The sequence below is a fragment of the Spea bombifrons genome, chromosome 5 (assembly GCF_027358695.1).
Source record: "Spea bombifrons isolate aSpeBom1 chromosome 5, aSpeBom1.2.pri, whole genome shotgun sequence".
NCBI classification, from domain to species: Eukaryota; Metazoa; Chordata; class Amphibia; order Anura; family Pelobatidae; genus Spea; species Spea bombifrons.
In genome coordinates this window covers 42,319,845-42,336,392 of record NC_071091.1, presented here as the reverse complement: position 1 = coordinate 42,336,392, position 16,548 = coordinate 42,319,845, and the positions used below count along the sequence as shown (strand labels likewise).

At 40.1% G+C, this 16,548-nt stretch overlaps 1 protein-coding gene across 3 annotated transcripts in view; it reads right to left on the bottom strand.

Annotated features, from left to right (window-relative positions):
* Positions 1-1,015: 1,015 nt before the first annotated feature.
* Positions 1,016-16,548, bottom strand: part of HUS1 (HUS1 checkpoint clamp component) — a 152,659-nt gene continuing 137,126 nt past the window's right edge. For all 3 annotated transcript variants that reach the window (XM_053467780.1, XM_053467781.1, XM_053467782.1), the window contains 2 exons: positions 7,872-8,003; positions 1,016-1,915 (listed from right to left, as the gene is read on the bottom strand). In XM_053467780.1, the coding sequence (XP_053323755.1) occupies positions 1,833-1,915; positions 7,872-8,003 (215 nt within the window). In that variant the 3' untranslated portion in view covers positions 1,016-1,832. The remainder of the gene's footprint in view (positions 1,916-7,871; positions 8,004-16,548) is intronic.

Here is a 16,548-nt window from a genome sequence, read left to right as displayed (position 1 = left end):
GGACTTGCTCACAAAAATATATTTTTCATATATATATATTTTATTTTTTTTTGCCTTTTTTACATTTTTTTCAACTTGAATGTTCCCCTGATAGTGACATCAGTGGGAAATAATTTTTACATTTTACTGTTTTTTTTTTAACTATTTTTTTCTAATTATTATTAATTTTTTTATTTATTTTTAATCACACTGTGATTAGAAAGCTGGGCTCCATTGACTTGCATGGTTGAATTCAGTACCTGTATTCAACCTGCAAGTGAAGCCAGAGTTCTCTAGAGGGTCTAGAGACCTGGGGTAAGTGTTTGGTGTCGCTGAATGCCTCCTGATCGAGGCATTCCAGCGACAGCATTTAAGTTTAGGAGGTGATCGCTGATCGCCTCCTAAACGCTTTTAAAACGGGATGTTGACGCCCCGGGGAGGGGCCAGACATGGCCCCTAGTGCTGATCATGGCGTTGCTGAATGCCTCGAGGTCGAGGCATTACAGCAACACCGTTTGGTGTCTACGTTCGCTTTCTGCACCCGTTTAAAGTCATGACGGTCCTGGCACGTCAATTGTCGTTAACCGTTCGTTTCCGTGATATATTGTTTATCTGGTCCGAGATCATTCCTCGTCTTCTGTGGCTGCAGAGGCCAGAATTTTGTACGCTGTAGAGAGTCCGGCGTAAGTTCAATAGAACTATGGAAAAAATGTATGATATTGGAAGGGGGTTTTACAGGATGGTATTCATCTGTCTGACATTGGTTGCAATATTTTTAATGTTAATGTACAATGTATGGTTGAACAGGCCGTGGTTTTGTGGGAAAGGGCCTCAAATGGTTTTAAAAAAACAAAAACATTTGAGGCGGTTGGGGTGAACTGATATTTGAGTTATGCCAGCTGGCTTAGGATGTGCTCTGGGACTTGTGCCAAGGGCTGGAGTTTTTGTTTATATATGTATCAGTTATAAAGTTTCAAGTTATAATTGAAAGTTATTTGTATGTGATGGTAAAACTAAATAAAAGTCCACGGCCTGATTCATCCAAATTATGTGTTGTGTTTTTATTATTTGATTTAAAGACACTTATGTCAGTACATTCATTTCAATTATGTCCCCTACAGCTTCATGGCTTTCAATTGTTTAAAGAAGCTCACATCTTGCAGGCATGGATGTTTATTGCAGAAACAAAGAAACAGCAGGTATCTATACTAGAAAAGAATATCATTTGTATCAGTGGTATGCACTTTGATATAACTTCCCCTGCCCAACATTTAGACTAGCAAGAGTGAACATAAACAGAATACTGCAATATGTTTAATTAACAGAGGCACACTTGACATAATCTAACACTGACACGACAATAAAAACACATGAAAAAAAAGTCTGGATTTTAAACTGTTTAGGTTAGATGCTGAATGCCAACCTGCTGTGCACCTACTATAGATGCTGTTATACATTAAGCAGATCATGTATCAGAACCTTGGAGATATTTATGTGATTGTAATGTGGGTTTATGCCAACAATATTTTTATGACATGAATAAACAACTGAATATTAACATCGTAATCCTAAGGTGCCTAAAAATCACTTCTAATTTTTTCTCCCTATAACAAACTGCTTCAAAATGCACTAAAAGTTCTTATTGAGAATGCAAAAGTGTAAAAGTGAAAAGCATGTGTTTAGAACATATACAGAATACAATCAAACAAAAACATTGTTACTTTTTTATAGGGAAAAAAGGGTTATGTGTGAATGCATATTTTTTCATATTGGTGGTAAGTGTAGCCTAAATTAGTTCCAGGTCAGGTTTTTTTTTTGTTTGTTTTTTCAGTCTTGTTCAGTTTAAATGAACTTCAGGCATGGGCAGGGATAAAATATTGCAGGGACACTTCTTCGTGCATTAAAAGAAAATGCACCATCCGCTCATGGCTTATATCTGCAATTGAGAAAATACATTTAAACAGCATGAATTTTAAACAGCTAATCATATGCTAAAGATGATTGGACAAAGTGGTCTATTCACTAAAGATAAGGGGCATAAGTCAACACAACATGTGTACACGAACATACCACAACTCGACTAGCAGTATCAGTTTTCACTAAGTTCTCTGTAGTTGTTGAGGATATATGGGTGATAAGGTAATTTCTTTTCATAGTAGCAGATGGGTTTCAGGCAAGTTAACTTTCAACTAAACTTACATGTATTAGACACCCACTTTAATGTAACACCAGCAATCATCTCATTTTTACCAACTTTCCAATGCTTCATTGCCAGGATAACAGGAAGTGCTTAGCCCACCAAATGTGCCATATTTTCCCATTTGGTTCCCCACATACAAACTAATTTCAGAGCTGTCCATGATAAGCTGCCAGTTGTCCAAACTAGCAGAATGTTTATAGCTAAAGTTTACAACCAGAATATAACTTGTTGGTACTGCTCAGAAAATGATGAGATTGTTGGCAGATATGTTATTTTAAGATTTGTTCTCAGGGTTTCTATAATTTCTTCATTTACTTTTTTCATCAGTGTTGCCTTGTAAGGGTAGGGGAGGAGAATATGAGAGGAAACAATGAGTGGAAACAAAGAACGGATATTAAAGGTACACTAGCTATGCACTTTAATGGTAGCTGAGTGGTCCCTTTAAAATGTCCCTTTTTCAAATGCATAGGGGTATTTTCCTGCTATGTGATAAGACTTACCACCAATCCTCCCGGGCACTGGTTCGGTGTTATAGGGGACGAAGCATAACAAGACACACTATGTGCAGAAATTGTTCACATTGATTTAACCCCTTAAGGACCAGGCTGTTTTTTGCCTTTTGTACCCTTTGGGACCGAGGCTGTTTCAACACTTTTGCCGTGCTCGTGTTTAGATGTAATTTTCTCCTCACTCATTTAGTGTACCCACACAAGGTATATGTTGTTTTTTTCAGATATCATTTTTTTTTGTAGAAGGTATTCACTGGCAATGTCAGTTTGTTTTGTGTTTACATGACTCGTTCTGTTATAACATCACACGGTGTCTCTCCATTCTCCAAGTATGATATTATAAGCTTTATTCCTACAGATATGGGGTCCTATTGACTCTGGTATGTTGTTTTTTTTTTTTAAATCCTGTGGTACTATATTTTCTTTGGTGTTTTTACACTTTTTTTATCACATTTAATTTCCTATAAAAAATAAAATATGATGAAAAAAAAAAATCTTTTACTCATCCAAAAAAGATTCTACTATTTGTCTTGAGTTTAGAGATACCCAATGTTTTTATGTTTTTTTGCTTTTTTCTACACGTTATGGGGCAATAAGTACAGGTAGTGTTTTGCTATTTCAAAGCCATTTTTTCCAAATCTGGAAATTCGGAGGACTACACTTCAGCCACACACCTAGGCCTGATGGCAGAAAGGGTGGTGGTGTAGGCATCCTTCTCTCACCTCACTGCACCTTCCAGCATATACCAAGCCCTCCCTCCCTCTCATTCTGTTCCTTTGAAGTTCACACAATCCGTCTTTTCTCTCCACTCTCTCTTTAAATTGCTGTCATATATCGCCCTCCAGGCCCTACCTCACAGTTCTTTGACCACCTTTCTGCCTGGCTCCCTTTCTTCCTCTCTCCTAATATCCCCTATCTTTTTCTGGGTGACTTTAACATTCCTTTAGATATATCTAAAAACTATGCTAGCTCCAAACTCCTCTCCTTAACATCCTCCTCTGGTCTCTCTCAATGGACTAATTCCCCTATGCACACTGAGGGACACTCACTTGATCTGGTTTTCTCCAGATCATGCTCCCTTTCAGATTTCTCCATCTTCCCCTTCCCTCTGTCTGACCACCACCTTCTATCCTTTTCTCCATTGCTAACCCCTAACAAAACAAACTTACAGCGCTCACCTCCTATTTGTAGGCCACTACCAGAAAATACCATTACCCAACTGTCAGCCTCACTTGAACCTCTCTTACCTTCCACGTTAACCCTTTACTGCCCAGACACAGCAGCCTCTTTTTATAACAACACACTTGCTTCATCACTCGACACCATAGCTCCAATTACTACGTTACCCACTACAATTTAAACGCCAACCATGGCATACCAAAACCACACTGTTTCTTCAGAAGTGCTGCCGCACAGCTGAACGCTACTTCAGAAAATCAAAATCCAGCGAAGACTTTACTCACTATAAATTCATGCTTCACACCTACAACTCTGCGCTCTCTCTCGCCAAACAGCTCTACTTCTCCACTCTCATATCCTCCCTTTCTTCCAACCCACAACGCCTTTTTTCTACTTTCAACTACCTTCTCTGTCCCTTCACACCCACAGCACAAACCTCTCTCACTGCCCAAGATCTTGCTACCCACCTCAAAGAGAAGATCGAGATTATTAGAAAAGACCTCTTCCTTACAACTCCCTCCAACACCACCACTCTCTCCACTCCTCCCATACTAACTGCCTTTTCCCCTACAACCGAAGAGATAGCCACTCTTCTTTCTTCCTCTCACCCAAAAACCTGTCTCCTTGACCCCATCCCATCTTACAAAGTCTTTACGTCCATCCCTTGGTCCATCACTTACCCACCTATTTAATCTTTCTCTATCATCTGGAACTGTACCATCAGCCTTCAAGCATGCGCTAATCACACCCATTCTAAAGAATCCTTCCTCAGATCCCGTCTGTTTGACTGACTACCGCCCTATCTCTCTCTGCTTCCTTTTACCTCTAAGCTGCTTGAACGGATTGTGTACAATCGCCTTACTAACTTCCTCTACAGTCTGGTTTCAAACCTCTTCACTCCACTGAAACGGCTCTAACAAAAGTCTCCATTGACTTGCTCTCTGCCAAAGCAAAAAGTCACTTCTCTATTCTAATACTACTAGATCTCTCTGCTGCTTTTGATACTGTTGATCACCACATTATTCTAGACTCACTTGCTTCTATAGGCATTCGAGATACAGCTCTCTCCTGGATCTCCTCATATCCGACTAACCGTTCCTTCTCTGTCAACTTCTCTGGCAAGACATCATCGCCCCTTTCAATTTCGGTTGGTGTCCCCCAAGGTTCAGTCCTTGGCCCTCAGTCCTTGGCTGTTCTCTCTTTATACTTCATCTCTCATGTCCCGTATTACCAATTGCTTGTCTGCTATTTCTTCATGGATGTCACAACGCTATCTGAAACTTAATCTTTCTAAAACTGAACTCATTATCTTCCCTCCCTCCATCTCCACTCCACTACCTGAATTCTCTATCACCATTAACAACATGACTATCTCTCCTACTAACCAGGCCCGATGCCTTGGGGTCATCCTTGACTCTAACCTTCATCCATTGCATTCAGTCCCTCGCCAGGTGCCGCGTGCACCTAAAAAACATGTCTCGTATCCGCCCATTCCTCACCCAAGAATCCACAAAAACTCTGGTTCATTCACTTATCAATTCCTGTCTTGACTACTGCAACACTATTCTGGTTGGCACTCCACTGTCTCGACTTTCTTCTCTACAGTCTATCCTAAATGCCGCTGCTAGGCTTATCTTCCTTGCACGTCGCTCCTCTTCTGCTTCCCCTCTCTGTGAAACCCTCCACTGGCTCCCAATTACCTTTAGAATTAAATTTAAAATCCTGGTACTGACTTATAAGGCCATCCATACATTTCTGACCTCATTCAAATACTCTCTTACTCAATCCCTATGTTCTTCCCATGGACTAAGGCTCTCCTCCTCACCTATCACCTCTTCCTTTTCCCGTCTACAAGATTTCACTTTAGCTGCCCCATTTCTCTGGAATCTACTCCCAAGGAACCTTCAGCATTCACCCTCCCTCCCGACATTCAAGAAACATCTAAAAACGCACTTCTTCAGAGAAGCATACCATCTTAGCTGCCTGAACTTCCTTGTCATTGATACAGCCACCACACTACCTCTCACCCTTTCTCTGTGCCTTATGTTTGTCACCCCATTTCCCTCTAGATTGTAAGCTTGCGAGCAGGGCTCTCTCCACCGAATGTATCTGTTTATGTTAGTCTGTCAATTCTTGTCTTGTCATATCCCTTGAATTTATGTATCGTATTAAGCGCTGCGTAAACTGTTGGCGCCATATAAATAAAAGATAATAATAATAATAGTCTAGAACGAAGCAAAGTGATATCCTGCAGGCACCCTGGAGCAGGCATGAGACACAGCACTATAATCATGTGCAGGATGCTGCAGGCAGGGAGTGTGGAAGCTAAGCAGAGTAACAGCTGAAACATAGTGAGCAAGGGACAGGGAGACCAGGTACAGGGCACAACAGGGAGCCAGACAAGGAATACTCAAGATCCGACATGAACAGGACAGGACACCCCTCTACCGGGGATACAAGTTACATCACAGACTGACACACATAAGTACAGGAACTAGCCTAGGACTATATGATAACAATTGGAGATGCCGTCACATCTTATGGCTATAGTATGCTTAGCCCACCACTACACCAAAGTACTCCAATATACGGTGGGTCCTAATGCTAAACCCTGCCTACTGAGGTACTAAACAAACCAAACATGAAATCTAAACACATATCAAAGAGACATACCTTAAGACAGCAAACATAACGAGTGGGGCACACCTTATGAAGGAAACAGAGCTGAAGCAAAGAGCAGAACTAGAAGCAAGGAATAGAAGATGAGAAGATAAGGAAATCCAGGAATGGATTGTAGCGAAACAGAGAAACTGTAGCAAGACTGAGATATGCAGCTCCGCAGCCTGGGTAGAACATGACATAGTTACACATTCCTTCTCCACTATTGAATAATTATTTTCTCTAGGTTGAAGTTTCCTTCTTAGGTATAAGATTGGGTGCTCTTCATCTTGAGTTTCCTGGGAAAGTACTGCTCCCAGTCCTACATCTGATGCATCAGTTTGTAGGATGAATTCCTTTGAGAAATTCGGTGTGACCAGTACAGGTTGAATGCAAATAGCTTCCTTGAGACTTTGAAATGCTTGTTCAGGAGGAGACCACTTCACCATGACAGGGGCTTTTGCTTTTGTGAGATCAGTTAAGGGACCAGCTATAGTAGCAAAGTTGGAAATAAATCTCCAGTAATAGCCAATAAGGAATGTTCTGACCCGTTTTTTAGTCAATGGTCGGGGCCGATTTCGTATGGCTTAAATTTTAGCAAGTTGCGGCTTCACTTACCCTCTCCCAATGGAATGCCCTAGATACTTAGCCTCCTTTAGGCCAATAGTACACTTACTAGAGTTTGCTGTCAGGCCAGCATTTCGTATAGAATTAAAGAAGGCCTGCACTTTTGGTAAGTGAGACTCCCAATCTTCACTGTGTATAACCACTATTAAACAACACCCCAATATGTGTTCAGCAACATCTCCTGAGCAGGGTTTGCCTGGCTGTTTGGGGGCCAAAGGGTCACATTTGGGAGGTGCACATTTTTCAATGTTGAACATTGCCCTATTTTTGACATCTCTGAAACCAGCCAATTCAATTTACCTCATCAAACCATATATTTTTGAAAAATAGACACCCCAGCATATTTCAATTGCTTGTATGTTACGAGGAACTCTTTCGTGTGATCTTCATTAATGCACTGGGGGGCATGGTGCCTGCACTTCAAAATCATGAAGTGGATGGCGGAGGCATCCACAATAGCATCCCATGTGACATGGGTGTCCCTGCTATCACATACTTTGCGCTCCATTTATTTCACTTTATATAATACTGGATTTGACAGCTAAGCATAGTAATCCACGTAACTGGCTTTTATTGCATGCTTATGCCCATAACCTATAGGAAATACTTTTACAATTAAATCAACAGTGAATTGCAACACAACTATAAAGCCATTATGCATTAATGCGCATTACATCCAAATACTAAAAAAAAATAAAAATGAATTACAATGTACTTACTACAGATGGCTTTGGTAGGATTCACCTGCTGCCCTGCAAGAAATTGCAACAGCTTACGAATATCCACTCTAGCTTCTGACATTTTATCTGGATATTTTTCCTGGGTGCTATTTTGAGTTGCTTCATTACAAGCTGCACAAGAAATAGACAACACATATATCTTAAATAGAGGTTTAGACTATAAAATACCATTAAGAGTAAAGGAAAAATACTAAAATAGGCTACATACCGCATATAAATAGCCAAATTCAATAAAGTACAATACTGAGGTGCTACGATACCTAGTTATCAATAAGCAACTACCACCCTTAAAGAGAAACACCCTTAAAATAAGCACATTAGGGAATTATCAAAAAACATGTAATGGAATATTATTTCAAACCCCTCCTAGATCAAGAACATACAATTCATTAAAATCATATCGGTGTATAAAACTCAGGAATTAATACCAATGAGTTAATATGAACTCCACATTTGTGAAACAAAAATAAATATACGTGTGAAGCCAGGGCCGGCCCTGGCCGCCCCAAGCGCTTTTTTTTTTGGTTTTTTTTTTTTGAAGCGGAGGAGAGAGAGGGGGGCACCGAGTGGTTTTCGCTTACCCGCTCGGCGCCCCTCTCTCTCTCTCTGTTCTGCGGCGAGTCTCCCTGTTCGGTCCCGGTGCCGGCTTGTAATGCAGAGAGCCGGAAGTGACGTCAATTTCCGGCGCTCAGCATTACAAGCCGGCACCGTGGCAGAGCAGGGAGACTCGCCGCAGGACTGTTTAAAGGTAAGTACTGTGGGGTGGGGTGGGGGGGAGCGTCGGCGAAGTTTAAAATGCCCCGCCCCCCCGGCGTCGGCGGGGGGGGGGGCGGCGTTTTAAACTTCGCCCCAGGCGGCGTTAAGTCTTCGGCCGGCCCTGTGTGAAGCAAAATAATACATCTGCCGAAATTAAAATCAAACCAACAGATTAAAACATGCTCAGTTCATATCATATATTATTGTATACTGGTTTAATGGGATCAGTTTCATCAACCCAAAGTTTGATGCATATTGGTTAAGAAATGGCAAGGAGTCTGTCTTATGAGAGAGAGAAAAAAGTTTCTTAAAATACAATTTTACCCAAAAGTTTTGCAAATGTACAAACAAGGGGCAAGAACTAATAAGGGGGGGGGGTGATGGTTACATAGGGAGAAAGGAAGAAAGGAGAGGAGAAAGGAAATACAAAAAAGAGGAAGGGAAAAAAAGCATGAGAGAGAGGAGAGAACAAGGATAACCCCTAGAGGCATAGAAATGATGACTGGTTGAGGTGTTTATTATCTACACTTCCCACACAGTTCCTGGTAACGTATTAAGGGTTCCATTCATTCTAAATATTTTATATTGATGTCTAGTTTTATATATATTGTGAATTGAATTAACCACATAATAGTAGCATAGTTATGTCTTATTCTATCTGCAGTCTGAGTGAGATATAACTGACATCAGGAATACTGTTAATTGTTATATACATATCACTATATGTATATAATCAAATAAGGGACTTTAAATAATACATTATAGATTACTAAGGGTAAAGTAAAAATATTGGCCTTGTATTGTTGCATCATAACAACTGTTATTCTTCTTGGTATCACTTGGCAGGATTGTTGGATAGGTGTAACTAGTGGAGATAATTATACTATAAATGTGTAATATCTTATTATTGGCTATATATGCTGGGATTGGTCAATTAACTTGTATGTAGTCTAATTGTGGTAAGATTAGATACAAATAGGAACTTTGTTGGCCTGTAGATCTATCGGATAAAAGGATTGGCTTTGTGATTTAATAACTTAATGTAACAAATCAGTGGTAATTGGATGTTGATTGTGGTGTATCTTATTGTGGTGTGTTTTATTAAAATTATACCTATCCACAATGTAACAAACCTGCAAAACACAAATTGTTCTGGAGAGACTTTTACTGATGTTATGGCAACCCTCCAAATACAATAAAGCGCAACAGGTGACTCAACAGACTTTTTATCATCGGACAACAAATGGATGTTTCTATAAATTTCATAACATAAAATAATTGGTTAATTAAAACTTGGTCATAACTTTATGAAAAAACTGTTTAAGTTAATCAAACTTGCATTTTGATTATGATTGTTTCGTTGTTGATGAAAATGTATTGATTTGATTTTACACTTACATCTGAACTACATTTTTTCCATGTACTAGTTAAATTTGATCATCAATTAAATAATAAAAGAAACATAGAAAGTGACGGCAGATTAGAACCATTCAGCCCATCCAGTCTGCCCAACCAACTGCTTGATCACGTAAACGGACATTGACATAATAGCAAGGGCACAGCCTATCCAGCAAGACTTGTGTTTACAATTTTATGATCACCATAAGAGGTGGATGCAATAAACTTATTGAATTATTTAATTAGAATTAAAACCACCTTTTTGATGTATTAATTGATCATGATTGGTATTAATGAATATTACAATCATTACGAATGATTGTGACTATGTCATTATATATACAGTATAAATAGGTTTTATTTATGGAGGGATGACAGAATATAAGTGGAATATTCTCTACAGTATGGTTGGTGCATTCTTGATTAATATGGTATGGAATGTAATTAGTTTATTGAATCAGATATTTTTTTATCAGATTTAAATTGTATTTTTTTATACATTAATTGGTAATAACTGCCCTCAATAATGATGTAGCGGGCATTCTCCCAACACTTTAGGTCACTTTGTTTTTGTTTGTTACGTTGGGTCTTAGGAACGATTGTGGGATTAACCCCTTCGTGACAATCGCTGATTTTATTTTTTTGTACCCTTTGTGACAATGGCTGTTATATCGTTACTGCGGTTTGTTTAACTGTAATTCTCATTTACAGAACCCACACAAATTATATATTGTTTTTTTTAAGGACAGTAAATATTTTACTCATCTACAAAAGCTAATGAAAAAAAAACAGCTAAATCACAGGACATCCATGCTATCACACACACATATTCATTGACTCATTCACAAATATCTATTCACTAATTCACAGTTAATCATTCACTCATTCAGATATTCATTCATACATTCTCATTTACATATACTCATTCACAACATTCATTCACGCACTCACTCACTTCACAGATACTCATTAATTCACTCACGCACTCAATCCCACATACTCCTTCATACAGCCTCCCTCATCCCCTTACCTGAACTGATGATCTACGCGCCGCTCTCAGACTTCCGCGGACAACCTGTTCTACTGCACAGGGGAAGCAGACGCGCAGCAGGGTCATGTGACGTGTGTAACGTGACTCAGTTGGATTCCTGCGTCCCCCTGGGCGTAGAAGCTGCTCGCGCGCTTCTGCCAGGTGAGTGGCGGGCCAAGTCGCAGTTGCTGCGGGCTTAAAGGGCAGGTGCCCCTTTTGCCCTCCGTTAAGGACGGCCGCATAGGCCCAGTCAGTCCAGTCCTGACGGGCCTATTTTAAGGTAGGGGCCTGGAGGTGCAGCTCCATCAGCCCCTACGTCAATCCGGCCCTGCCGCCGCCCGGCCCCCCAGGCAAATGCCAGTGTGCCCGTTGGCCAGTCCGGGCCTGTTTGCACATACGACTTCTCTCTGGGAGAGGGGATAGACGTAACGTACCCATATTTAAATAGATTCTTCATTTATCGCGTCCAGGGATAATATTTCGATTTCTCAAGGGTATTAATAATCATTATCCTCTAGGTTGTCCTCTGAATATAATATCCATAGTTCCCAAATCCTGTTAATTTTTTTGAGGTTCTTTGGTTTAAGAAAGTATCCCTTTTCCATTATGTATTGATACTGAATTTGATTAATAACCATTGTCCAGTTGCTTGGACCAGCTTTTTCCCAATCTCTAGCCAGATTTTTATAGCAAGAAATATATGAGCAACTAAGATCTTCTGAGTAATCTGTAAATCTTCTAATCCCAAATAGAACAGGAACATCCACAGCTCCAATTTCCTCTGGGATTGAAACAACGTATTTAATAATAGTTCAATATTTTCTTTAAACTTAAGTAGTTGGGAGCAGTCCCACCACATGTGAACAAATGTTCCAATAGAGGTAAGACAATGCCAGCATCTATCTGAGTTTGTGTGGTTAATATTTTAAGGCTACTTGGAACTAGGTACCATCTATAAACAATTTAAATATAAGTCTCTATTAGGTTGGCCGAATGAACATTTTTTTTTAATTAAAAAGGCTTGTCACCATTGTTCCAATTCAAATTCTTCATTTAAGTCTGTTTCCCACCTCACGATTGGGGGGTCCTTTTTATCAAGATTCAATCTTTGTATCATATTATTCGTACTTGATATTTGCTTCTGTCTCTTATGTTAGGACAACCAGTGGTCGATATTAGAATGTTTTACTATTCTCATCTGTTTGATGAGATTCTTAACCCTTAAATATGTATATATCTCAGAGAGTGGAAGCGAAAATAGTTCTATCAGCTCGGGAAAGGGCATTAATTTATCCTGATCTAAAATATTTTCCAGGCAAATTATACCACTATTAAACCATTTTCTTAGATCTATATCTCTTATATAATATCGAATCATCTCTATAGGTATAGAAGATAACAATACATTATTTAATCTAGCTTTTCGTCTAAATCTGTCGACTGTATTAATTGTATCCTGGATAACAGGGTTCCATTTAATTACCCCTTTTATTCGATGAGAATCAACCCAAAAAAGAGAATGTAGATCTCTCTTTTCTATGTAGGTTTCCTCGATTTGCATCCACCTCGGAAAATTATTTGATCTTTTATCCCAAGCTAGGAAATGTGACAGCATTGTTGCTTCATTGAGATTGTTAATACAAGGGTAAGAGATACCTCCTCTAATAGGTTTTTTGGTTAATATACTTTGAGCTATTCTAGGCTTTTTCCTAACCCAAACAAATAAATCAATGACAGATTGAAGTTTCTTTATAATATGGTGATGTATCCTCATAGGAATTGTGCGGAAATAGTATAGAATTTTTGAAAGTAGATAGCCATTAATGAGATTTATACGACCTAGCCAAGCTACCTCTAGGTTTCTCCATCAAAAAAAATGAGATTTAATCTTTACCAATAAATTTTTATAGTTACAATCCACTAGAGAACCCAGATCTCCCTTAATTATAATTCCTAAATAATCTATAGCCCGAGCTTCCAAATCAATTTTATAGAGGGACTCCAGTTCATCTCTTTCCCTTTGGGTATTTGCTCGATTATAAGACGACCCCCCAAAATCCGAATATTAATTTAGAAAAAAAAGAAAAAGCCTGAATATAAGACGACCCTATAGGAAAAAAGTTTTACCAGTAAATGTTAATTCATGTAAACTATGTAAACTATTTTTTTAATAAAAGCTATGATTGAGAAAAATATTTAGTTTTTATTTCCTTTTATTTTCCAACCCGCCCCCCCCCTTATGCAGATCTGCCCCCAGGCTTGCCACTCTGCCCCAGAAATGCCTTATACCCCTCTATATGCCACTGTGCCCCATGATATGCCTTTTAACCCTCTATATGCCACTCTGCCTCCAGAAATGCCTTATACCCCTATTTGCTACTCTGGCATTTAGGGGGTTAAAAGGCATATTATGGGGCAGAGTGGCACATAGGGGGTCAAAAGGCATATCATGGGGCACAGTGGCATATAGAAGGTATAAGGCATTTCAGGAGGCAGAGTGGCATTAAGGGGGTTAAAAGGCATTTCATAGAGCACTCTGCCTACAGAAATGCCTTATGCCCCCCATTTAACACTCCCACCCCAACTTACCATGTGATTCTGACTCCCAGTGTGTTGTCCGGGCAGCAGGTAGACGTCTACGTGATTCGCGTAGGCAACTTCCGCTACAGCCGGAAGGAGGTGCGGTTAGCAGTGGGGGTTGTCTGTGTCCATCGCGCATACACCTTCCGACTGTCAGAGAGAATTCCCCGCACCGGTGCTCTGATCTCTGACAGCCATGGGAAGGTCTGCACGACGAACACAGACAACCCCCGCTGCTAACCACACCTCCTTCCGGCTGCAGCGGAAGTTGTCTACGTGAATCTTGTAATCGTCTACCTGCTGCCCCAGCTACACACCAGGGACTCAGAAGCACCTGTAAGTTGGAGGGGGGGGTAAGACAGGAGGATCCAGGTCCCCTGCAGAGCTGCGGGGGATCTGGATCTTAGTCATCGCATAGTCAGAGCTATTTGAGGTCTGATTATAAGACGACCCTGATTATAAGACGAGGGGTATTTTTCAGAGCATTTGCTTTGGAAAAAACCTCATCTTATAATCGAGCAAATACGGTACTTTGGTTTTCCCAAAATTAATTTTATAATTTAAAAAAGAGCCGTATTGATCTATCAGTCTAAATAGTGCAGGAATAGAAGACAAAGGATTCGATCTGCGTAAAGAGATATTTTATAAGGGACAGAATGAATTTCCACTCCAGTAATTTCTGATGATTGTCTAATTGCTTCTGCAAGGGGTTCTATACTAAGAACATATAGTAGTGGAGCTAATGGGAATCCTTGGCGCGTTCCATTGTTTATAGGGAACCAATCGGAATCCAACATATGTGCAACTACTTTGGCCGTCGGGTTAGAATATAGTGTCATGACATAATCTTTAAATATTCCATTAATTCCAAAGTTTGATAGAACTGCCTCTTAGTAAGTCCAATTGACTCGATCAAACGCTTTTTCAGCGGCAAGCGCCAAGAATATGGATTTAATTTGATAGTTGTTAACATTATGTATAATATTAAGAATTTTACGAGAATTACCCAGTGCACTTCTTCCTCCCACAAACCCAGTTTGGTCTTTATGCACAATAAAAGGGATAACCTGTTTCAATCTTTGAGCCAAAGTCTTCGAATATATTTTAGTGTCTAAATTGATTAAACCCTTAATGACCTTTGACGGTCCAGAACCGTCATTAAATAAGCTTAGAAAGTGATCACTTTCTTCGCTTAAACGGCGTTGCTGTAATGCCTCGATGTCGAGGCATTCAGTAACGCCGAGATCGGCATCAGGGGCGGACGCCCGTTCTAAAAGAGTTTAGGAGGCGGTCAACAATCACCTCCTACACTTCAATGGTGTCGCTGGAATGCATCGATCAAGAGGCATTCAGCGACACCAAAGACTTACCCCAGTGACTTCTCAGTATGTACCACTAAGGTAATAAATATAAAAGAAACAAATTTAAACCAATGTGGCTTAGTGGGGACATTAAGTAGAAAATTAAAAATAAGAAAATGGCTTTTACAGCATTTAAATCAGACGAATCAGAGGCATCATATATAACAGATAAGGAAGCCAATAAAGCATGCAAAAGGGTGATTAGATGGGCTAAACTAGAAAATGAGTGAGTGATTTTTTAAGTACATAAATTTTAAAAAAATAAAATAAAAAAAACCCATGGCAATGGATATACATATGACTACTGAAAAAAAATTACAGTCAAACTGCGATTGGATGGCTCAGGACAAGGTGCTGCAGCAATGTCAACAAAGCTCCGGGGCCTGACGGTATTCACCCACGAGTACTTAAGGAGCTGAGTCAAGAAATAAGTGAACCTCTGTTTCTAATCTTCCGGGATTCTTTTCTTTCAGGAATTGTGCCAGAAGATTGGAGGAAGGCAGATGTGGTTCCTATATTCAAAAAGGGTTAAAACTCTGTGAGCTGTGAGCTTAACTTCTTTGGTTGGAAAGTATTTGAAGGCTTATTAAGGGATAATATTCAGGAATTAATTGGGAAGAGCAGTATTATCAGGAAAAATCTGCATGGTTTTATGAAACATAGGTCCTGTCAAACTAATTTAATTGCATTCTACGAAGAAGTAAGTAGAAGTGTAGATCAGGGTGTTGCAGTGGATGTAATCTACTTGGATTTTGCCAAGGCGTTTGACACAGTTCCACACAATAGGTTAGTATTCAAACTGAAGGAAATTGGTCTAGATGCAAATTCTTGTTCGCGGGTAGAACATTGGCTTAGTGAAAAGAGTACAGAGAGTTGTTATAAATGGTACATTTTCAAGCTGGACAAAAGTGGTAAGTGGTGTCCCTCAGGGTTCGATTCTGGGACCAATTTTTTTCAACATATTTATAAATGACCTGGCAATAGGCGTTGAAAGTCATGTTTCTGTGTTTGCGGGATGACACTAAACTAGGTAAAGTAACACAGTGCGAGCAGGATATTACAGTGCTGCAGAGGGATCTAGATAGACTGGGGGACTGGGCACACAAATGGCAGATGAAATTCAAATGTAGATAAATGTAAAGTTACGCACTTCGGGGTAGGGAATGCAAACTACACCTAGGGCCGTAAGCTAGGGTGAGGCGAGTGAGGCACTCGCCTCAGGCGCAGCTGAGAGAGGGCGCAAAGCCGCCCGATCAGCAGCTGCAGCCTCCAGGACAGGTTGGGAAGATCACGGATCTCCCTAACCAGAACAACATTAAGAAACCATCTTAATGCATGGGCACTCTGGGCAGTTGCCCGGGGCCCAGAGTTCTAGGGGCACTGTGGTGAATTACATTGCTGCCAGCAATGTGATTCACCACAAACCCCCTAAAAAATAGCAGCGTATGTATAGGGGAGGGGTGATCAGAGAGGCCACCTCCCCTGGGGCGGTCTTCAGGGGAGTGTAGAGGCAGCTGCACGATTGTGCTGT